We start from the raw sequence: 24,964 nt of genomic DNA on the forward strand, positions 1-24,964 counted from the left end.
AGGGGTGGGGTTGGCAAAGGTGGGCACACTTCTCATCCTAACTTGGTTTTTCTGCTGATTTTCCCACCCAAAGTGGGGGTCAGAACCAGTGGCGGCCAGTTTCTGGGAGCAGCAAATGGCTGGGGTGGCTCACAGAAGCAGAAAGCCTTTGAAGCTTCCCCTTCGTGAACCCTCCCCACCCTGGGGGAGGAGGCTTTGCACCTCGACCCAGAATGTATTTTGTTCCAGGACCCCGAAAGAGGCAGACTTGTGACTCAGGGGTCCAGAAACATGTCTGGTGGTAGCAGCTAGCAAGCAGCCACTCAGCCAGGACACTAGAGTCATGTCGTTTTTCAGAGGGCGTCTCTAAGATGCCCTTTGAGTGAATTTTTCATAAAATCCCACACTGGCATCAGTGTGGGTTTAATGTGCTAAACAGTGTGATAACAAACTTCCCAGTTTTCAGTAAAGCTAGTGCTTAGTTTCTGCTGGTGCTTGGCACCGGCACTTATTTATCAGGGCCGGGTCTACACTGCCACTGCAAATTCATACTGCGCTGCAATCTGTACATTATGTATCAAATAATTGAGACTGACTTTGCAACAGAGTGTCAACAGCACTGCAGTGTCTCCAGAGTCCCTCAGTGAAGAAGAGTGTTGCTGTGCTGCTGAGAGAGCGAGCCCGATAATAAATCCATTGTTTATGCATGCAAATCAAATGGCCTTCAGTTCAATGTTGCCGGTGGGCGAGCCATTGATTGGGCTCTATTTGGTTCTCTGGGGGTAGGGGGCTGCAGCAGCGTGCGTAACCTTTTTCACTCCAGGGACCATGCCCCGGCACACATGCATCACACGAGCCACCACCAGTTAGCAAGACATTAAGGCAGGCACTTAGAAGCAGCAGCAGGCCTCTTAATAAAGGCAGTGCCACCAGCAGTAAAATAAACCAACGCTGCTTTTTCTTCGACGTGGTGACGGTCATGGAGTCAGAGGCCCAAGCAATCATGCTACCGGTGCCGGGCGGGGACCGTGTGCAATGCTCCGGCCCCCAGGCCAGGAGGCTAGAAGGACAGGGCCTTGCCCTTGGCTTAACCCCTGTCTAAAGAGTCTATAAAAACTGGTTCGACTTGCTTTTACTTGGCTCAAATCTGAAATGAAATGCTGTTTTCTTCTCTTTTGGAATCCGGTAATTTTGATCCGGAGTCCTATATCATCAAGCATTGTGGCTCAGGTGGTTTGTGTGGTGTATGCAGTCAATTCAGTCTCTAACACATAGAGGTGCACTTTTTCTTTAAGCATTTTATAATCTTTCTTCAAGAACACGTACCAATACAAAGAGTACGTTCGACCTTGCAAGGAGCCTTCATGAGAAATAATAACTGTATTATTATAATTGGAAATGGTGAAGAGGTAGTCACTCAGACAGAAACACGGTTTTCCTCCAGGTGATGAATTGTGGCTTTGTTTATGACAAAGTTTGCGATCATTCACCCTCCTCTAGGCATTCACCTGTGATGGCTTATTAACAGAGATAAACACCCCCTGTACTCTATTTTTAGAACACCATAGCATTGCTTCACTGTCCTCATTATGGGAGCTGGGAACACCTTGTGCACTGTTATAAATAGTTTCTGATGGCTGTTGCACTCTGTAGCGTAGGTACTGCTTCGAGGCCATAGAACTAGCACTAAGGAAAGGTAACTCCCCAGCGCGTCTTTAACTTTATTGGTTCACAAATAGTTCGAAAGGAACAGAGAGCGCTCTCATTCACAACCCTTTCTCTTCTACTGGCAGTGCATGCAAAAGATTGCTCCAGCTCATAAGAGTTAACAAATCCCTTGCCTGCAGCACCTGCAATTCTCATCCCTAGTCGAGGAAATTTTCTGTTTGATCCTACTTATTATGTTATTCTCTCTGGTCCTAATACAAAATGCCCCATTTCTTTGCTATTTCTGAGGGAAATGAGCTCCTCAACCATGTTCTCTATGTCATTGGTGATCTTTTCACTAAGAGCTGGGTTCTTGTTAAGAGATATTCTACAAAAAGATGTTAACCCTCTTACCCCTAACTATAGTGAGTTTTATTTTTCTAAAATGCTAAAGGGTCTTAACCAAGGCCCTAACGAGACTTTTAGTAATTTGGAAAAAAATGTCAATTAGAAAAATTCTGAATACTAAAGACAATTTAAGACTTCTGTTGTGTGATCAGCTGTTAACCAAGTCAGTTCAACAAATGCAAAGTTGTAGATCCCACTGTTGATCTAACAATGTAGGGAGCTGGCTATGTATATACCATACCAAAGTAAGGTATAGTGTGGACAGAGTCCAGTGGATCCCCAAAGGTAGGCAGAGGTAAAAGTAGATAATACCTTACACTCTATTTGAGGTAGTGTGGGCGAGCAGTAAGGCTTTATTAGAGGGTAGTGTTAAGCATTTATTGAACAAATTCAGTCACACACTCAAAGACTGAAATCATACCAATTTATTAGTATAAAAATATTATTTAGTTGACTTTTGGAGAAGCGTGGCTCAGTGGTTAGAGGCGGCAGACCCGGAAGCTGAGATCAGCCGTGGACCAGGGTTCGATTCCCCGCCTCGGCGGATCTCGGGCTCAAAATTCCACGGACTCGACAATTCTCGCTCCGGTGCCTACTCGACTCACGGGGTCACACTCTGCGACTCTGGGCAATAGCTTGCTTAATCTCCACTACGGCCCCTCGCGGCGGGATGCCTGGCTTTCACCTTATGGATACCCTGCCGGGGTATCTCACAGGGGAATACCAGGACGGGTTCCCTAAGCAAGCGCCTTGAGACCTTCGGGTGATTCGTGCGCTATATAAATCGAAATACATTTACATTTTATTTTCTAGAACCAAGCCACGCCTGGTACATGTAAGTGTAATAGTACTTTGCAAGAATAATGCAGCTATATACAGTTTGAATGCAGCTGAATGCAACTAGGTTGGTTACAGGTAAGTCACTTGTTCATAAAACAGTTTATTACTTTTTAGTTACTATTGAGATTACTTTGTATTTTACTTTACAGATACTTTTTAAGTGACTTTTTCTACTCAGTGTGATTTGCCTAGATATCACACTAGGACATTTCCTATTTAAATGGTAAGTAAATCAGTTTTTGTACATATATAGTTTAAGGTTTCATATAATCCAACTCCACACTTGGAACAATTTTCACAAAAAAGCAGTCAATACAATCCTAGGGGAGAAAATCAGGTTGTCGGTTTAACGGTAAGTACTTAGGTTTTGGAGTTGTTTTTTTGGGGTTAGAACAAGGATCAAGGATGCACTCTCAAAGCACCCTCAATAGCAATACTCTTTAGACTCTTTATAGTTTATAGATATTCATGTTCCAAAAAACCTCAACGGGTTTCCTTCTTTTAACTCCCTTCACTATGCCTGAAATACCGATGTTACTCCTATATGAACTGTTTATCTTTTGCTTTCCCCATATGATGTCAAACTTTGAACGTTCTCTTCCACAGCTAGGTGTTAGTCTTTCCATTTAGAAACAATTTTGAAATTGCATTATTTTTCCTTTTAAACTGGCGTCCTTGTTTAAAAAACTTGTTGCACTATTAACCTAGTCTACATACTATAAACCATCTTATTCAGTGGATTTTCTACTTCATTAGGGTTTCAATAACCATCTCTTGCTATTCTCTAATTAATCATCAAGCTCGCTTTGAGCCTTTATTGCATGCATCACCAGATAAATTTAATGGATTTCTAAACCAGAATTATAATGCAATAGTGAACCAGTCCCAATCTAATCCACCCCAATCCACCCACTTCACATTGTGCCTCAATACACTCCAACACACTTCATCCTATTCCACACTGCACCACGCCCACTCTGCGTTACTCTCTGCCGCTGAACTCTACTCAACTCTACTCCCCCACTCCACTCTACGACACTCAACCCCAACAAATCCAGTCTATGACACTGTACTCCACCCACTCCACTGTAGGACACTCCACACCATTAACTTTTAGCCACGCTGAACAGCAGCCACACTGGTGTACAACATGGCAAAAACACATTGCCAAAGCCAATACCTTTGGCAATGTGCAAACAGCGTTGCCAATGCTCGTTAGGTTTTGACTGCACAGAAATCTCTTTTAATGGAAAATAAATGTTTTGAAGGTGGCTAAGACCTTACCTTTACTTACCACTGGTTGGTTCCCACGTTGCTCTCATGTTCTTGCTTGATACTGGGCAGTGCCTCCTTCTAGCCTCAGGTTTCCTCCCCGAGCTCAGGGTGTACCCATGCTGCAGAACTTGGACCAAGCACCACTTCTGGCCTGTGCTTGCGCCTACAGAGGTACTTTCTATTTTATGTTAAACAGTAGCACTCCATCAGAGTGCATCGTTGTGCAGGCAGTCTCTAAGCCCATATTTGTTGCTGCTTGTCCTCTTCTCTACCAACCACCACCTCTCAACTCTCCTCCCGATGCTTGCCCCGCCACAGATCGCCCTTTCCCCGTTTTGTGAGACTCCTCCAGTACATAATTACCCCGCTGTGGCCCCACAATCGTTCCGTTACCATGATGGTCTGTCAGAGGAAGCACACTGGCATTATTCACCCACGCAGTGATATAATCATGGGCATTATAGGACTGTATGTGAAGTGCCAACGCCCCAATTCTAAATATAATTGCAATTGTATGCCGTGTTTAGTTAAAAGCCGAACAAAGGCGCACTAGTTGTGTTTATTAATGCAGCCCGAGCCTGCCACTCTGCCCTTGAGGTGCCAAGTTCATCAATATTCATTGATGGCACTAAACCGTTACTCCTGCTTAACTGTGCGGCCAAACAAAGCTCGGTTGCCTGTTGAAAAGGTGGTTCTTTGAAATGATCTCATGTTTTTTTCAGAGCGTCATCATAAATACAGAACAAAGCAATGACTCCATGCATCAGGCCATTATTTACTTTGACGCATTTACGTTCAGCTTCGCCTTTCACAAAGGCGTGTTCTCCCTCATAATTAATAAATGCTTGATTTTGTTTAGGGGGAGGTAAACGCTGACACTATTGCACAATGTAAATCTTGAGATCAAAGGCAGCGCAAAACCTTTATATCAACGCCTTCCAAAATGTGTAAGTCGGAGGAAGTAATTGGATGATTGCCACAGTTTAGTTATGGACTGGACGGTATCTACGCCCATTGTTGTCGAGGTCTCTTCAGCACCGTGCCGAAGCTGCAGCTTCCGGCTGCTGTATTCGGAGGCCTAGCAGAGATGGGGCGCTATTTAACATGTCCGGCGGCTATGCAAAGAAAATTACGAATTTATTTGTGCCGCTTTATGTTAATTGTTTTCCACTACAGCTTTAATTATTGATCTTTTTTTTCCAGGCGTGAATGTAAAAAGTAGGTTTACGCAGATTACATAATGTATCAGGGAAACATCATTTACCACGAAGGCATTACCACTACTAACATTTACCACGTGACACTTACCACGCAGGGTGCCTTCCACGCAGGGTGCCTTCCACGACGTCTTTACCACGGGCTGGGGGGGAGATGTGGTATTCCTTCGAGTCGTTCTGCGTGGGCTTGGGGGGCAGAGGGGGGCTGGGGGGGGTCTCCCCCCCCAAAAATAACAAGCGGGGGCAGAGGGGGGCTGGGGGGGTCTCCCCCCCAAAAAATAACAAGCAGTTTACTTAAAAAAAAAAAACGAACATAATTTTAAAAGAAAAAGGAAAGAGCCTCCCCCAAAGACGTGCCGTGTACGTCAAAAAAACAGTCCTTTTTTTATTTTGGTATACGTGTTTTGACGCTTGTTTCAATGGAGGATGGAAGTAAGGGCTCGTAGAGAAAGACGTGCAGGTAAGACGTTTCTAGGCGTAGTAAAATCCTACGTTGTAAATACCAGCGTGGTAAAGCCACTTGCGATGTAAAATTCGCGTGGTAAAGCCATGCGTGGTAATTGAAATCGTGGTATAATCATATATTCAATGTATCAGCTATTGGTCCTTTGGTGTGATTCAAGCATCCCAAGTGTCCTCTTGTCCCTACTTTCCCCTCTCACCTCCTGTTTCTTGCTCCATCCACAGACCAACCCCTCCCCTGACCCCCCTCACTGCTTTTCCCATTTGGTGCTTACTCTCCATAACCAACACCCATCCGTTTCTTCTCCCTACCACCCACTCACTCATATTCGTTTCTTCTCCACACGAGCCCCCCACCACCCACACCCATCCTCAGAGTCATGCAATTGTGTAATTGGCGGGCGTACTGTGTGCCCGTGTACAATTAGCCATCTTACAGGTCTATCACACGTCTAGCACTGCCGTGCCAAGTGCTTTTTTCTCGTTTTACTCCAAGCCATGTTCCACAGCAGCTCGTGCTGCTGTGGAACATGCAAACAAAAATACTTTCGACAAAAGCCTGTAGACCTTGAGAAGTGAAACTATGGGTTTTGCCAATGCTTGCTCTTATTATTTTTAGCCATGCTGCACAGCAACCACACTTCTATACAGCATGGCTACAAATAATTACCAAAGTAGACAATGCCCATGCTGTACAGCATGAACAAAAGGCAATGGCAGTGCTAATAATCTCAAAGACTAGACCTTTGGCTGTTGACAAAGCTTATTATCTATTGGGACAACACCCCTGTGATTCTGGACAAATCAGTTAATCACTGCATGCATGGTAAAAAAAAGAAATCACATAAAGAAAGCTAATGCCCTAATGTCCATGTCTTAGTAAAAATACATTTGGAAGCAGATAACATCTGCTCTCACAATAAGAACAGTTGACCTCTGTTGTCCCAATAAAAATCAAGTTCAAAGGAGAAAATGGGGTTCTTTGAAGTGTGTGTGGCATAGTAAAACACAAGTACAAATTGCCAGAGGAGGATCAACAAGGACAATGGGGAAGAAGAAAAACTAAAAGTAGTACCTCAATCACAGCGCGATCAGTGGAAGGGCAGCAATGATGCTGCAGCAATCACTACTTGGTCCATGCACCACAAGAGGAAGGGAAGCCAGCACGCACTGGCCAGTTAGAAGGAAGCAAATGGGAGTGACAATCAGGCGCGGCCCGTGCAGGTAAGAGGAGTGGGGCCTGGTGAGTGGATTTCAACAGAAGATAACGAGGGAAAATTAATTATTTAATTTCCCCTCGTAGTCGTCTGACAAATCCTCCTAACCCGGTCCCACCGCCTCAAAGCTCTTTCCCGCACGGGCTGTGGCTTGTGACAATAAAGCAAATAAATGTTAAGCAATGGGCAGGCTGCAAGTCCCTAGTTGTACACAAAATATTTCCCATGCTAGAACGCATGCGCTGTTACAGACGAGACCTAAAAATATGAAGGTCATCCCTGTTTCAAAGACTCCTGAATTGCATTTCCCCCACCGTTTCTGTAACTTGCTATATACTGGTTTGTTAAGACTGGACAGAAAAGACTTGATTGTCTATATTCACTGACCATTTTTCAACCACACATGGTATAACTCATTAACAGAAGGAACAATTTCCTATGGCATATTATAAAAATTCTTTCAAATAGTCTACACAACGGAAAAAGATATATATATATTTTTTTTTTATTTAATAGAGTTTTATATAGCGCTGACTAGACCCGGAGGTATCAGAGCGCTTTACATGAGAATCAACAATGTAACACAAAAGGTTCAACAATTACACAATAAATCCCAAAAAATAGGCAATACAATTAGGAGAGGAGAGAAAGGTAAGAGAAAAGTAGTGGAGAGGGCAGGGGAGGTGAGAGAGGGAGGGTAAGGGAAGAGAAAATAAGGAGAGACGAAAAGAAGTCTGTCTAAATACCTACTGGGAAGGTGAAGACCAAGGAGGGAATCCACGGCCCATCTCACCTATAGCTAAACCAGGTAGCTCCATCAGGCATCAGACAAAAAAACAAAAAAAAGTTCAGTCTCAGGTGTCGAGGGAAGAGATTCGCAGAAAAACAGGATGGGAGGGAGAAACGGCAGAAAGACGAAGGAAAGTCTGCCCAAAGACCGGCTGGGTAGGTGACGGTCGAGGGGGAAATCCCAAAAACCCATCTCCTCTATAGCTATCAGGTAGCTCACCCGGGCTAAGGCCAAATAGCTAGGTCTCAATGGGAAACATTTAAATAACATGGCGGGCAAAATAAATGGAGCGTAGAGGGGAGGGAACAGGGAAGGTGAGAAAGGGAGGATAGGGGTAGAGACAAAAAGGAGAGACGAAATGAAATCTGTCTAAAGGCCGACTGGGTAGGTGACGACCAAGGAGGGAATCCACGGCTCATCTCCTCTATAGCTAAACCAAGTAGCTCCATCGGGCATCAGACAAAATAGTTCAGTCTCAAAACATTGAGAGAGGAGAGAAGGAGAGACGTAAATAGAGGGAGAGACGAAAATAAGTTTGTCTAAAGGCCGACTGGGTAGGTGACGACCAAGGGGGGGAGTCCAAGGCCCATCTCCCCCATAGCTAAACCAGGTAGCTCCATCAGGCATCAGTCAAAATAGTTCAGTCTCAAAACATTGAGAGAGGAGAGAAGGAGAGACATAACTAGAAGGAGGATACATGAAGAGATGACAGGAGAGATGAAAGGAAGTCTGGCTAAAGACGGACTTGGGTAGGTGACGTCCAATGAGGGAATCCCTGACCTTTCTCCCCTATAGCTAAATCAGGTAGCTCCATCGGGTATCAGACAAAATAGCTAGATCTCAAATGACAAGGGAAAATTAACAGGTAAACAGGGTGGGGACTAATTCCAGGACCAGGTGAGGGCAGAGGTCAGTAACAGGCAAGGGGAGAGGAGTAGAGCGGGGAGGAAAGAAAGAATTACAGATGTTCTCAAAAGGGTAGGCGCAGTCCTAGACGGGTAGAATACGTCAAAGTTCAGCGGAGGGGGGGGGGGACGAAGTCATCTTTAAAGGCCATGATGGGGTCAGGCATCCTTGGACCCTGTTCACAGTTCTGTACCCAGTTCAGATTTCAAGTCCTTAAACATGGACAGTAGATCAGCCTTCGTGATAACCATGGTTGCCCCTTCCGTATCACCTCGCAAAGTTGGGCGCTTGTCTGTAGATGCAAAAAGGTCTGCCAGTTTGCTGGGCGTCTTACTTGTCCCCTTCTTTGGCAGCATAAGGATGAGGCCTTACGGATCTTCACAACTCCGTCAGGATATTACATGGACTCCTGGTCTAGTCCCCACTGTGTCACATAGGGAGGAGCGATATAACTCCACGCCGCCACTGGATCTACCAGGTCTCCCCACAGCACCCCAGTAGCACCGCACGAATTTAGAGAAGTGAACAAAGCCTAAATGCATAGCACTAGATTTCTTTGAATTTCGCTACTCCAGTGGAAAATTGACACAGCACTGTTACAAAACACTGCGAGTGCTCATTGCCTTAAAAGCAGCATCCACATTTCCTATGTAGACTGAGCACACATTATTTTCATTTAAATAAAAAGTGAGAATGTTTTTTCAAATCTGTTTTTAAATGTTATTTTAATTATTAATAATTAAATTGAATAATTTCAGTTGGACTTGTGTGGATATCGGTGGCGAATATAGCAAAGATCCTTTGATGGACAGCTGAATTACTTTGTAATCAGCGTCAACTGATAAGAATTGACAAAGTCAATAGGTCTCACTTTAAGAAGAATTTCAATTTAGTTGCAGTTTAATTTAGTAAAATATAATTGGCATCAACAGACCAGAGTAGTTGAAGAAACAATGTGCAACTTTTATATGTCTGAAAAGCAGCAGCTGCTAATATCCACAAAGAGCAACACCCACATCAAAAGAATGAGCAATGGGCATAAAGATCAAGTTACTTACCTTCGGCAACGCTTTTTCTGGTGGATGTAGTATCTGCCTGTGTATTTCTCACCATTTGAATTACTCCTTGCGCAGCAATCCACTGTAACTTTTTTCATAGCTCTTCCACATCAACGAGGACATCACAATGGCACGTCTGCGCTTGTGACGCTGCATGATGTCATCGGAGCCATACGAAGACCTCGTCGGCAGTTCCCCAATTTCTTCTGTGCCTTCGAGGCAAACGGGTGAACCGACAACATTTCACAAGTATACAACTTAAAGAAAACAGAACAAGGACAGTCTAAATTAAAGACACTTCCTAATAGCAAACAGCACATCATTTCAAATAACAACGAAATACATGAACTAAGTGCCAGACATTTCAGTATACAACAGGGAGGCAGGTGGGTCAGTGAGGAATCCACAGGCAGATACTGTATCTTGTTCTTCTGATTGATACATCTGCCAGTGGATTCCTCACCTTTTGAACTGAATCCCAAAGCAGACCCGCTCCCGGAGGAGGGTGTCCACCTACATATACCAAAAAAATCCAGCAGCACAGGACATGAAAAGTGGCCGTCATTCCTCACCTATGAATCCAGGGAATAATGGTTCGTTAAAGTGTGACGGAGGCCCAAGTTGCCGCCTTAGAGATATCAACAACAGGGACACCTCTAGCCAAAGCAGAAGATGTAGCTCTAGTGGAATTAGTTCTAATACCTTCAGACGGCTCCTTCTTGGCCATGGTGTAGCAGATATTGATGCACAAGATGATCCACCTGGAAAGCATTTGCTTATGGGTAACTTTGCCCTTCATTCTTCCCAGGTAACCAATGAAGAGATGGTCGTCCAGCCTTAAGTCCTTGGTTCTATCCAGGTAGAAGCTGACCACCCTCTTAGGGTCCTGGCGGTGAAGTCTCTCCTCACCCTTCCAAGGAGGAGGGGGTGGATAGAAAGTAGGTAAGGTGATAGACTGCCTTAGATGGAAAGAAGTAACCACCATAGGCAGGAAAGCAGCTCTGGTCCTTAGAACAATCTCATCTGCATGGATAGTGGTAAAAGGAGGCTTAGAACTTAGAGCCTAAAGCTCACTTACCCTCCTGGCAGATGTAATAGCAATCGGAAAAATAGTTTTGAATGTAAAAGTAAGTACCAAACTTAAATCCCACTGAGGCATAATAAAAGGAGTGGGAGGAAATCTATTAGTGAGACGCTTAATGAACCTCATGACTATGGGAAACTTAAACAACAATGGTTGGTCTGGCAAACAAAGAAAGGCTGATAAAGCCGACAAGTAGCCCTTAACAGTTGCCACAGCACAACCTCACTGAGCCAAGGAAAGTAAAAAACTAAGAACATCAGACAAATGGGCTTTCAAAGGATCAATTGAACGCTCTCCATACCACTTAACAAATCTGGCCCACCTACATGACTAGACAGATTTGGTGGAGTGTCTTCTGGCCAATATTATAACACCCACTGCATCCAGAGGGAGAGAGTTGCCCCATTCAATCTCCAGGCATGAAAGTGCAGGCTCTGGAGGTGGGGGTGTAGAACCTGCCCCTGCGATTGCCATAGGAGGTCTGCCCTGAGAGGGAGATGGAGCGGAGGATGCGATGAGAGGTGAAGAAGGTCTGTGTACCACACCCTTATTGGTAAATCTGGGGCAATCAATATGACTTGAGCCCGGTCTTGGCGAATCTTCCTCAGAACTCAGGGAATCAAGGGTATGGGAGGAAACAAGTTAAGAAGCCGAAGACTCCAATCTAGTTGAAACACCTCTCTCATTGCTCCCCGCATCAGATACTGGAGACTGCAGAATGACGAGGAGTGCGGTTTACGTGAGTCGCAAAAAGGTCCACCCGAGGAAATCCCCACATTCCAAAAATGTGGTAAACCACCTCCGGGTGAAGATGCCACTCGTGATCGGCCGAGTATTGCCGACTGAGACTGTCCGCACACACATTCAGCATCCGGGCCAGATGATTTGCAATTACGAAAATCTGGTAGTCCTGAGCCCAGGACCAGATTCCTGGGCACAGGATACTACCCTACTTCCCACCCAACTCCTCCCAGTTTGTTGATGTACCACATCGCATTAGTGTTGTCCATCAGGATTTGAACCGACTGACCGTGAAGGGAGGGAAGAAAGGCATTGAGAGCCAAACATATTGCCCGCAGTTCCAGAAGATTGATGTGAAACAATCTTTCCTCTGTAGACCAAAGGCCCTTGATCTCCAGATCCCCCAGAGGAGCTCCCTACCCTAGAGTGGAGGCTTCCGTTACCACCGTGGCCACCAGAGACGGAGGTCAAAAAGGCCTCCCTTGAAACAGGTTTCCGGGAACACTCCACGAAGACTGCTCGGCTGCAGTGTCCCTGGAGATTCTGACCTATTCCCAGAGATCTCCATTGTGTTGATACCACTGCCTGCTGAGGCACCGGTGGAGTGACCTCATGTGCCAGCGTGCGTGGTTGATCAACAGTATGCAGGAAGCGAACAGACCAAGTAGACGTAGCACCTTCAGGATTGCCACTTCCGCGCCATTTTGAAATAGCAGAATCATAGCCTGTATGTCCAGAATCCTCTAAGGAGGTGAGAAGGCATGATTCACCGTACTTTCCAGTATTGCCTCTATTAACATGTTGCGCTGAGAGGGTACCAGGTGAGATTTGGGTACATTTATCGAAAAACCCAAGTCAAACAGCTGAGTTGTTACTTGCAGATGATGAAGCATCATCTCTGGCAACCCCGCTTTGAGCAGTCATCCACCCAGATAGGGGAAAACAGGAATCGCTGATCCACTGAGATGTGCTTCCACCACAGCCATCACCTTCGTGAAGACCCGAGGCGCGGATGTAAGACCGAACGGGAGGACCACAAACTAATTGTTCTGAGACCCCACCATTAAACGGAGATACTTCTGATGCGACTTCAAGATGGGAATGTGAAAATAGGCATTGTGTAAATCGATTGTCACCTTCCAGTCTTACTGCTGCAGCACCAGAAGAACCTAAGCTAAGGTCAACATCTTGAACTGTTCCTGTTTTGAGATAAAAATTCAAGATCCTGAGGTCTAGGATCGGCCTTAAACAACAGTCCTTTTTGGGAACCAGGAAATACCGGGAGTAGCACCCCTGACCCTATTCCTGCTCTGGAACCACCTCTTTCGTACCTTTCTGTAACAAGGAAAGAACCTCCTGCTGCAGGAGCAACAGATGGTCCTCCAAACACCAGCCCTGACGAGGAGGGAAAGGAGGGCAAAACTCCTGGAAAGGACGGGCGTACCCATTTTCTAAAAGATTTAAAACCCAAAGATCTGATGCAACAGATTTCCAATTCTGTAGAAAATCAGACACCTGGCCACCTACAGGTCCAACATGCTCCAAGATGGGGGGGGGGTCTAGGGCTGCTTCCCTGCTGAACCAGTGGTAGGGACAGGGGAAGAGGAGGAGGAGGAGTATAAGAAGGAGGAGACATGTTGGCGAGCGGCCCCTCACAGACGGCTTCTTCCCTTTCCTCTGTATGACTTAAAGAGAGGGTTCTGCTGCTGCTGACGGCCTCGAAATGGAGGGGCTTTTCCAAAGCCACGAAATCTCCTGTATCCAAAACCCTGTGTCTGGGTTTGTAAGCCTAATGATCTAGCAGTAGCTCTGCTATCCTTAAAATGTTGCAAAGCTGGGTCCTCCTTGGTGCCAAAGAGTCTGGAGCCATCGAAGGGAAGATTCAGCAGCGTGGCTTGAACATTCGGAAAGAATCCTGATCCTCTCAACCAGGCATGTCTCCTGGTTGTCACTGAAGAGCACATCACCCTGGCGACTGAGTTCGCCATATTAAAACCCGACTGGATTACCTGATGGGCCACCGCCTGTATATCTATCAGCACCTCCATGAAGTGACCTCTCATATCTTCAGGCAGCTTAGGAGCCACCTCCTTAGCTGTGTCCATCAAAACATGTATATACCTTCCTCCCAGTGTGGAGTCGGTGACCTGGACCTCGACTTAGTCCACTTCTCACCTCTCAACTCCTTTCTTGCCCGGGCCATGCACAAATTTGCCTCCCTTTCTTTAAGTGCCTTCGGATTAATCCGACGGCACGAAGAATATCCTTCGATGTCGAGGTCCGACGATAAACGCCAAAGGCAATCTTCGCTGGGGTCGGTGACCAACATATAGCCTCCACATTCCCTACAGGGTTTAAAATCAGGTATTCTTCAAATTAGCCATCGCACAGAACCAGATTACTGGCAACTGCAACAATGTAGACCACAAAGAAATGGAGAGTCCTATAAAACCGTCACGCGTCGACGGCACGAAAAAAAGGGAACTGAAGTCAGCACACTGATGAGGTCTTCTTATGGCTCCGAAGAGGTCATGTGGAGTCGCGAGCGGAGCAGTGTCATTGTGACGTCCTCGTCAATGTGGGAGAGCTATGAAAAAGGTTTCAGTGGAATGCTGCGCAAGGGGTAATTCAAAAGGTGAGGAATCCACAGGCAGATGTATCCATCTGAAACAACAGTTTACATTTTTGGCACTTGAACAACCTCTGTTATAATGGCTACTTCCAGTGCCGGGTGAATGTAGACTTGTCACTGTCATGCTATTTTTGGATCGACGGTGCAGGTAGTCTGCTGCTAGGTTCTGTCCCACTGTTTTATTTACTTTCTGCAAGCTATACTACCATTATTACACTTTCTGTAATCCTGGAAAAACTGCAGCAGTCGGGCTATTTCTTTACACCTGGTGGACAGATTGGTTAACATAAACAACATTAATTGTTGTTTACAGTATAAACTGATACGAAAGTATAAATCTGCAATACCATGGGAACAACCTAATGATATCTCTAGCATCAGAAATATGTAGTTATTTCCAGCTAGATAGACTAAACAAAACAGGCAATTCAGACAGCTATGCGTTCAATTAAGGTAACAGTTGTCACTATGGTGTATCAACTCGATGAATAACTCAACAGAGAACCGATCAGAATGGGTTATTTTAGCGGCTAGTATTTCAGATGGATAAATAAAGCAGAAGGTTTTGCACAATGTACCTGGAGTGAGAACGTCAGCTGTAGGTCTGTTTCGGCCAGTCCACAGGCAGGAAGGAGAATTTCATTGGATCTCAAGATTCTTTTTGAGCCCTAAAATAATAAAAATCAAAAACAAAACATGATACGGCACATACATAAATATGCAGTCTTCCAATGGTTTGGATGATGCAGGCAAGAAACATTTAACAAAAACTATGTATAGGTCTGTGAACATCTGTCCAGAAATATAAACAGTAATCAATATCACGTGCCTAACTTGGTCTGTAGAACAGTTGTTCTGCACACACGTCATTTCAAAGTAGAAAGGAAACATGGTTCACCTCGTGCATAGAGAAATGCGGGTCTATCGCAATAAAGCTTACTTATAGAACACCAATACGTGCAATTATTTGGGTATGAATACAGCCAACGGTACTTATTGAGTTTGCCCAGCAAACGTCTTCTAAAAAAAGTATTTGGTTGCATCTTATGAACCTTTGCAGTAATGACGAATGTGTTTTTTTTTCCTTCACCTGTTTGCCACTGGGGGAATAAGCACTCAATGCCGAAAACATGCAAGGAATGATTAACAAAATAACTAAACCAAGTATATGTATAAATTCCAAACCAGGCTATGGATTTCGCAAACGGACCAGAAAAGGCATCTCCGCCCTTTTTTGTTTATTAAACATAATTTATTGATCATTAAGGGTAGGATTAGAAAAGCAAAGTACAAATCTATTAGAGCAATAGATATATCCAACACAATTCACTCTACACCCCAATACCCAGTGTTTTCTTTTTTTAATTCAAAAGAACCAAAGAAAAAGAACAATCAACATATACAATTCATCAAATGCTCGCAATATACTGAAATGTTTGAAATGACATTTGTATTATACATTAATGGTCACTTGTTCTTAGGGACCTCTTTTCAACTAGTTCCACAAAGGAAAACATCTCAATACTAAAATTTATCAAGTGCTTTACATTTCCAAAGAACACATACACATCACACCAAAACCATATCAAAATTATTTTATGTCACTTTTATCACAATGCAGTCTTCATCATTCAAAATACATCGGTCACTTACAATCCTCTATTTAAATTCACAAAGAGAGAATTACATTTTATTAAGAAATCTACAAAAACTGACTGTAGTGTGATTTAACTGCCTATATTGATATCACAGAGAATCAGGAAGAACAAGCATTGGCATAGCCAATAGGTCTCGCTTGTGGGACCTTATAAGTATTTTGTTTTGCAGCACAATATCCTTGTAACTAAATACTTATAAGGTCCTACAAGCGAGACCTATTGGCTATGCCAATGCTTGTTTTTGTTAGTGGTTAAACTGAGAGAAGTGCACTTTTTCGAGGCAAGGCGAAGCTGAGACGAGGAAGTGCTGTCTGGGCGGCTCAAGTTTTGTCAACAGAAATGTTTGAGACAAAATCGTGTGCCATCAATGCCCTTTTTAAATCCATGACCATTGAATAAAATGCACTGATGGATTTACTGAATAATGTACTTGCATAATATTACAAACTGTTTATAGTGGGAGCGGTGGAACTTTGGTTCTTTCTAAAGGCACTCGGCATAACTTCTACCTCAGTCAAGAGGCAATAAGTAATGTCAGGATAAACCTGCACTTCTTTATCTGCGCACCGTTAAATTATGCAAATGAGAATGTAAAGAGTGCGTTGATAACCTGGGGAAATATAGGAGTCGATGTGATCAATGTGCTTTTAGTTGTACTAAATGTCATGTTAGTTAGTTTGTCGTGCCGGCAGAAAACAGACATGCGATGTTTGCAAACAGCAAATGGTGGGGGCCTGAAGGAGGAGGGGGTGCGAGGGATGGGGGAAGCTGGTTGGGGAGAGAATGCAGAGCGCACGCTGGGCGAAGCCCTTTGATGTGCTGTGAGCGGCCGGGAATGAATGATTAGGGGAGGAGAAGCGGGAAAGTGAAAGGACGGCCGGCCTGCGGCCGGCCATGAATAATTAGGGGAGGAGAAGCCCTGGCCGTGAATGCGCGTGCATGTTGCTCACGTGGTTCACATGAACGGCAAGAAAACGCCATGAAAACGCCAGCAAAAAGCTGGTGGTTTCATGATGTTTTCGCCGCTTGAATTCTCGCTCCACTCGATGCGCATGCGCGCATCGATAGGTCGCGAGACCTAAAAACGGGGCACCCTATATTCCAATGGAACTAGGGTAATGAAGGCCAAATATACAACAGTGTTCCAAAGGCAATCACTCAAAAACATTAAACACATTCGCAGGGAATACCCTATTCAATGCACCTGCAGTCACAATGAATGTACTGTAGATCGGTAGAATTATGAATTTATTTGTTGTGTACATTAGAGAAGAAGAGAGGCACTACGTATACGGGAAAAGGTGTTACAGGTGACGGTGCAGTGTATGCGAAATAAATGTACCAAGCGTGTTGCTGCTGCAGGGAGTAAACAGAGCGCTCCGTGCGAGTGAGACTTGTGCAGGGGAGGGTGCAGGAGGCTAGTTTCTGGCAAATGAACCTTGTTTGCTCCTGCTAGCCCCTGCCTGCCACTATCCCCTGCTAAAGCATTCTATCCACATGCTACAGCCAGCGCCATACTTAGATACTGGGCATGTCGCGGGCCGAGGCTCTTCAGCGCGCAACCTGTAGCTCTCAGCGCACAGTGGAGATAGTGGAGACAAACCGGTAACCTGCGCCCAGCCGCCCACGGTAAAAACAGGAGCAATGACTTAACAACAGCAGCACTTTTGGGCAGGACTCCATCGTCCAGCACACACCAGGGTTCCAGGAGGAGATCTGTAGTAACATGGTTTCCTTGTTATTGTTTGGTGGGGGGGGGGGGGGGATGTGGAACTAGGGGATGTCATCTGAATGGTATCATTGTAGGGCTCTGGAATGTATTGCCTCACTCTGAGGTTGCCATGCTACTGTGCTGCATGTACCTTGTTACCTGTATACTTCAATAAAAGAAGATTACCTACTAAAGCTTCTAAGTGTGGTTACTACACTTATTTTGGCGATGAGCTGTCTACGCTAAGGACCCGCTTACAAGGACACATCGTTTCAACCAACACTGGCCTTCGTTACTGCAGGTCGTAGAAAAAATTCCCTGCATTTTGCCATGCCATTGGAAATCACATGGATCATCAGCTTTGCGGTTGGGAGTAACATCGCTAAAATTCAATTAAGTGTAACCCTATCCTGTTACCACTAACCAACGGTCATCTTCAACGGTAAGCCATCTATTCAAATGCTGCATTGCCGCGTGCCACCGCAACCTCTCTGCATCCTCATTTCTTGCATGCGTCTTTCGTTCTGCGCATTCCTCTGTTGCCATGGAGATGCATCCTTTGAACACGTCCAGCAACAGAGGAGAAGAACTAATTTACGCAACGTCATTATGCTAGAGGGCACAGAGGGAGGCCAACTTTGAATACTGTCAGTATTTTGGATGTGTAAGAAGTGTCACTTCATCGGAGAGTCGTTGCTTCTTCATCGGAGTTCTTCTGGTGCCAGTGTTCATTTCATACTACTTTGTAACGGTATCGGATTTTATTATTTACATTTTTATTCACAGGAAAGGTGTATGCAGCGCTATATTTGCTTTGTCCAGTCCAATGCAGTACTTATGTGAAGCTTTACTTCTCCTGTACATTGCGTTTTTGGGAAAATACTTTACCTTTTGGCTGACTTGGGAAATTGTATATAGCTAAAGAGGGGCCATCAGTTTTAGGGTGGAAGGAACAGAAATCTTTAAACATAATTCTTGATCCAAACAGTAAGGAGCAAGTTTTGGTGTCATGTGATGGGTAGGACACCAGAAAGTGGGTTTTACAAGAATTTCCGGAGGTTTTTGCTCGTAGTATGGGAAAACTCAAAGGTTTTACTCACCAAATTTGATTGAAAGAGGGTGCAGTTCCCAAGGTACACAAAGCTCGGAATATTCCTTTTATAGTCAAAGATGAGGTCAAGTGTGAGTTAGAGAAGTTATTAAAATCCAATGTTATTGAACCTGTGGAAGCATCCGAATGGGTTTTTCCATTGGTCGTTGCCCGAAAATCCAATGGGAAGGCTCGTTTGTGTGTGGACTTAAGGTATCTCAACAACAATATACTGGTGGATCAGTTCGCCCTTCCCAGAATTGATGAGATCTTATCTCTAACAAGAGATGCTAGGTGATACTCCACTTTGGTCCTTTCTGCTGCTTACCACCAGGTTGTGTTGGATACTGAAAGCAGACATTTGACCACTTTTTGTACACGGTTCAGGTGTTATAGATTTAAATGCATGCCTTTTGGATTGGCATCAGCCGCTGCAGTTTTTCAGAGGTTGATGCCGAAATTGTTTGGTCATATTTCTGAAGTAGTGGTTTCAGGATGACATCTTGGTAATGGGAAATAATAGAACCCATCATGATGCCATTCTCTGTGAAGTTCTTGCTATTCTCAGGGACAATGGTTTGGCGGCTGAGAGTAGCAAGTACAAATTCGCTGAAAAATCTGTTACGTATCTAGGGGATGAAATTTGTAACACAGGTATTAAACCCAAGAGCAAACTAGTTGATACCATTATCAATGCTGCTCCAGCACCCAAATCAAAGGATGAACTTAGATCTTTCCTCGGTTTAGCCTAATTTTATTTGAAATTTGTTAACACTTTTCGCAGAAAACTTATGAAATGCGTTTACTAATGAAGAACAAAGCTACTTTTTCATAAAATGATGCTTGTCAAAAGTCTTTTGTGGACATCAAAAGGGCATCTCTAATGCTCCTACACTACAAGGACTTGATCCTTTTGCTAACACATTTGTCATCACTGATGCCAGTGATACTGGTTTGGGGGGTGTATTGTCACAGATGTCAGAGCATGGTAATAAAGTTGATGTGGCCTTTCGTCACGTTCATTGTCTCCTACGGAGGAGAAGTACTCTGTTATAGAGCGGGAAACGTTGGCATGTATTTGGGCCATGGAACATTTCAGGAAATTCATTTGAGGGAAGAAATGTATTTTGCGCTAACATAAAGCCTTGACCAAATTACTTACTATAGAAGGGCTTTCAAGGGATTCAGCAATAATTGCAAATTGTCAATGAGACTTCAAGGCTTTATTTATGAGGCACAATATGTTCCAGGGGTTAATAACATAATAGCAGATTTTCTTAGTAGACTTTCATTACCTCTAAGGGAAATTAACCATGACCCCTGGAGTGATTTTTGTGTGGCTAGTGTGTTTTCGGACACTTCTGGTTTGCGTAAGAGTGAGTGGGAAGAAAAGTACAAAAAAGATGAAATTATACTTACTGTGAAAAATAGGATTACTAATGGTTGGTCTAGTGACTGCAAAGGCAAACCGGAGTTGAGAGCTTTCTGGGACGTACGGGATGAATTGAGTGTGGATGGTGAGTTTGTCTGTAGAGGTGAAAAAATTATCCCTCCAAAAGGAATGTAGCAAATGAGTATTTCGATTGGTCATGAAGGACAATCTGGTGTGTCTCGCACTAAAAGGAACATTAAGGCATCGTAGTGGTGCCCAGAGTGGATTTGGAAATTGAAAGATTTGTACATTCCTGTGTTAATTGTGAATGCTCGGACAAGACACAAAAAACCCTCAATCCCCCCTATGTCTTCTCTGGGTTATCCTAAACTGCCTTGGGAAGATGTTGCATTAGATTTTATGGGACATGTTTTGTGGCAATATGGTGTTACCAAGTATGTTTTGGTTGACCTTTTTTTCTAGGTGGATTAAAGTAGAGGTGGCCAAGAAAGTTGACACTGAAACTGTTATTAACTTGCTGGAAAAATGCTTCATAAGAAAGGGCTTTCCTGCGTCCATTCTAATGGACTATGGTGTCCATTTTAAATCCGACATGATGAAAAGATTTATGGATTTCACTGGCATTGAACAGAGAGTTACAGCCTTATATCATCCGAGAGGTAACTCTGTTGTGGAGAGAGTGAACAGGGTAATAAAGGGTGTTTTACAATTGGCTTTTAAGGAAAACAAAAATTGGAATAATGAACTGGATAAGTTGATTTGGTCTTACAGAGTGACCGTCCATGATACAGTGGGTGAAAGTCCTCTTGGATTGATGCGTGGCAGATTACCTCATTGTAGAGTTAATCCAGGATGGATGGGTAGAAGTAAGAAGTATGAATGGGAGTGTGATCAGGTAAGGGGGGTAAGGGAGTAATGTAAGATCAAAAGTTATTTTGATGCCAAGCATGGTACCAAAGAAGTTTGCATTACGTTGGGACAACTCTTCAGGGTTAATAGTGGTAAAAAAGTTGGCAAATTGCACTCTCGGTTTTCTGAACCTATGCAGGTGACTAAAGTCATGTGCAACACTGTTGAACTGGATGATGGCAGTGTTCACAACATGAGTCGTATTTCCATTTCTTGTGGTCCTGTTTCTGTGAATGAAAATGGTGCGAAGGTGAAAGGAGCCAGTTATTGGTGGATGGATGCTTTACTTTTTGCAGAAAGGGGAAAAGACTTGGTTCATGATCCACATAACCTCATTTGCTTGAGACTGCACCACAAGACGTTTCTTGTGCATCTGAACCTGGGATTGAACGTGATAGTGAACTTGAGCCTGGGACTGAGTGTGAAGGTCGTGTGGAAGGCGCTGCACCTCTTGTTTGTGACTCTGGCTTGTGCATTGAGACCAGTCGCGCTGAGAGATCCAGCAAATTTGGCAGACATTAAAACTCCTAAGACTCTAGAGGAGTTTGTTCGTTATTAGATATACTTACTTTTTGTAAATGCTTTGTTTGTTTTATTTGTAAAGAAAGGGGATGTGTAGTAACATGGTTTCCTTGTTATTGTTTGGTGGGTTGGAATGTGGAACTAGGGGATGTCATCAGAATGGTATCATTGTAGGAATGTATTGCCTCGCTTTGAGGTCGCCCTGCTACAGTGCTGCATGCAGCTCGTTACATGTATACTTCAATAAAAGAAGATTACCTACTACATCTTCTAAGTGTGGTTACAACACGGTCCCTGTATCTTTCCGAGCTGATCCCTGTCGGCGCTACACAACTCAAGTTCCTTGCCGGCAGATCGGGTTACAGCAGCACTTTTAGGCAGGACTCCATTGCCCAGCACACCCAGTCCTTGCATCTTGCCAGCTGATCCCTGTCGGTGATACAATACATGAGATCCTCTCCCCGGAGCGTGGGACACGCGTCTGGGCGAGTTAAAATCCGTGCAATCATAGTTGGGGGTTTAGGTGTAAAGGTGTGAGGTATTCTGCACTGAACTCACCTGCACTCCTGAGGCGGAAAGCCGGGAGGGTTTCTTTTAAAAATTTGAACTGTCACTTATTTCTGTGTTTTAACTTCACTGCACTTCGCCGCTCAGACAGGACACAGCTTAGTCCTAGTCTCCACGCGCTGCTGATCACAAGCTGACGCGAGGGAAAGACTATCATTTCCCGACGCCATTACCGGCGACCCGCGAAGACACGCCCCCTCTGAGGCCACGCCCCCCTGTGTGGAATATAAATAGACGCTGACCGCTAGCGCCCAACAGAACTCACCTGCACTCCTGAGGCGGAAAGCCGGGAGGGTTTCTTTTAAAAATTTGAACTGTCACTTATTTCTGTGTTTTAACTTCACTGCACTTCGCCGCTCAGACAGGACACAGCTTAGTCCTAGTCTCCACGCGCTGCTGATCACAAGCTGACGCGAGGGAAAGACTATCATTTCCCGACGCCATTACCGGCGACCCGCGAAGACACGCCCCCTCTGAGGCCACGCCCATCTCCCCCCATCCTCTGAATAAAATTATGTGCGCCCCACGGACGCGCAGCGGACGGGCGCAGCGGGCGCGCCGTCAGCGCGCCGAAGGCGCGCCAAAGGCAAGCCCGTCTGGGCCCGTCCGGGCCTGACCGGACCCAGGCCCAGGGACCCTGCCGGAGGCTTCTCCTTACCGCCTGGTGTACTCTAGGGACATGCTTCGCGCTCTCCAACCGGATAAAACTCTGCCCTGTCATCATACGCATATGGAAGGTAAACCTTTCTCTTACTGTGTACACTGTAATCCAATCACCCATAACTTAGCCAAATCCGGACTTAAGTTAGGTCTTCTTAACTGCCGCTCCCTCCCTAAGCACGCACACGAAACCAACTTATTAACACAAGATCAGGAGCTTGACGCATTGTTTCTCACGGAAACGTGGCTGACAATTCTGATGCGGACATCGTCACTGCCCTTCCCCCAGGCTATCTTTGCCAAACCCTACATAGACCCAGAGGGAGAGGAGGTGGGTTAGCCCTAATCCACAGAGAACAACTTACTTGCAGAACTTCTAATGCTCACATCGACGACTGTGAAGGCTGCCAATTTTCTATTCAAACCTCCCCGGCCCACACCCTGTCGGGACTACTGATCTATCGCCCCCCAGGTGCTCCTGGGAAATTTCTTAATACCATTACCGAGGCGGTCTCACAATTAGCCTCCTCCGCTCCCAATTCTCTTATTGTAGGCGACCTTAATCTGCATTTTATGGACTCCACCGATCGGATAGCCTCCGAGCTTCTTCAAGACCTGTCGTCTTTTAACATTCGTCTAGTCAACAACGAGCCCACCCATGATAAAGGGCACCTGCTGGACCCAGTCCTCACCAATGTCACTAACATTACCACCGGCCCACCCCTGATTTTACCGTGGACTGATCATTTCCTAGTCCCCATCTCCTGGGATGTCCCCACTAAGACCCCTCAAACCAGGAAAACCCAAGTCATCGATAGACGGTGGCACAAACTTGTGCCTACAGAATGGGCCACCACCCTCTCAAACTCCATTCCTGAGCTCTCCTCTGAGCCTGACACGGCCAATAAACAGTTTAATTCCTGGATCACTTCCTCACTTGATAAACTAATCCCAAAAAAAACTACCCTTAAACATACTAAAAGAGTGCCCTCCGCTCCATGGTATACCTCAGAGCTCAAAGCCCTACGCCAGGAGTGTAAGAGAGCGGAACGCACTTGGCGGAAAAATAGATCCATAGCAAATAAAGGTGCCTATTCTATCTCCCTTGCAACTTATAAATCATCTATCCGCAAAACCAAAACCATATTCTTTCAGGAAAGAATAGAAAAAGCAGTATGTTCGAGCAAAGAATCCTATGCCATTCTTAAAGAGCTTCTGAAGACCCCAGAACCTGGACCGACAAACCCCCCAGACTCCAAGGCGGATCAGGAAAAATGCCATCAGTTGGCTAACTTCTTTCAAGAAAAGATACAAAAAATCCTTGACTCAATCCCCCCTGCCGGCCCGTGCGAAGATAACGATCCCGCGATCACTCGGACATCTATTTGTCTCTCCTCCTGGGGTCAAGTAACCATCGAAGAAGTAGAAAAGACTCTAAACTCCATCAAAAGTGGATCTCCTAGAGACCCCGCCCCGCTTCGGACCCTTAAAGAAGTAACTTCCATCATCGTTCCCCCCTTACCCACCTGATCAATGCCTCACTCCAACAGGGAACCGTGCCCCTGAGCTGGAAGGCGGCAGTTGTTAAGGCTTTATTGAAGAAGCCCTCCCTGGATCCCGAAAACCTGGCCAACTTCAGGCCGATCTCTCTTCTCCCAGGGATAAGCAAGATTGCCGAAAAATTAGTCAATAATAAACTGTCACAGTTTCTGGAGGACAACAACAGACTAAAAAGCTCTCAGACAGGCTTTCGTCCAGAGCAGGGCACTGACATCGCCCTCCTGGCAGCGGTAGAGGAGGCCAGAGCACTCTTAGACGAAGAAGGATCAGTGGCAGTGATCCTCCTCGACCTGAGTGCGGCCTTCGATACCGTCAACCACCAACTTCTCATCAAACGGCTCGAAAGAGTCGGTGTGGTAGGCTCCGCCCTATCCTGGCTTTCATCCTTTTTAGACCAGCGTACCTTTCAGATCTGGGAAAACAACACCTGCTCCTCCGAAACCCCCCTCCAATGTGGCGTGCCTCAGGGCTCCTCCCTGAGCCCCACATTATTCAACATCTACATGTCCCCATTGGAGGAGGTTATCACCCCGTTCGGAGTGAGCGTCGTCAGCTACGCTGACGACACACAACTGGTCGTATCACTCTCTCATCCCAGCCAAAAACCAGCAGATCTACTCAACTGCCTTACGCAGGTT

The 24,964-nt window shown here is 45.1% G+C and overlaps 1 protein-coding gene across 2 annotated transcripts in view; it reads right to left on the bottom strand.

Moving 5' to 3' along the window:
• The window catches only part of PACS1 (phosphofurin acidic cluster sorting protein 1), a 1,445,983-nt gene that overhangs the window by 1,142,879 nt on the left and 278,140 nt on the right, over positions 1-24,964 (bottom strand). For both annotated transcript variants that reach the window (XM_078660756.1, XM_078660757.1), the window contains exon 3: positions 14,835-14,924. In XM_078660756.1, coding sequence (XP_078516882.1) covers positions 14,835-14,924 — 90 coding nt within the window. The remainder of the gene's footprint in view (positions 1-14,834; positions 14,925-24,964) is intronic.

This window comes from Lissotriton helveticus, chromosome 9 (assembly GCF_964261635.1).
Source record: "Lissotriton helveticus chromosome 9, aLisHel1.1, whole genome shotgun sequence".
NCBI classification, from domain to species: domain Eukaryota; kingdom Metazoa; phylum Chordata; class Amphibia; order Caudata; family Salamandridae; genus Lissotriton; species Lissotriton helveticus.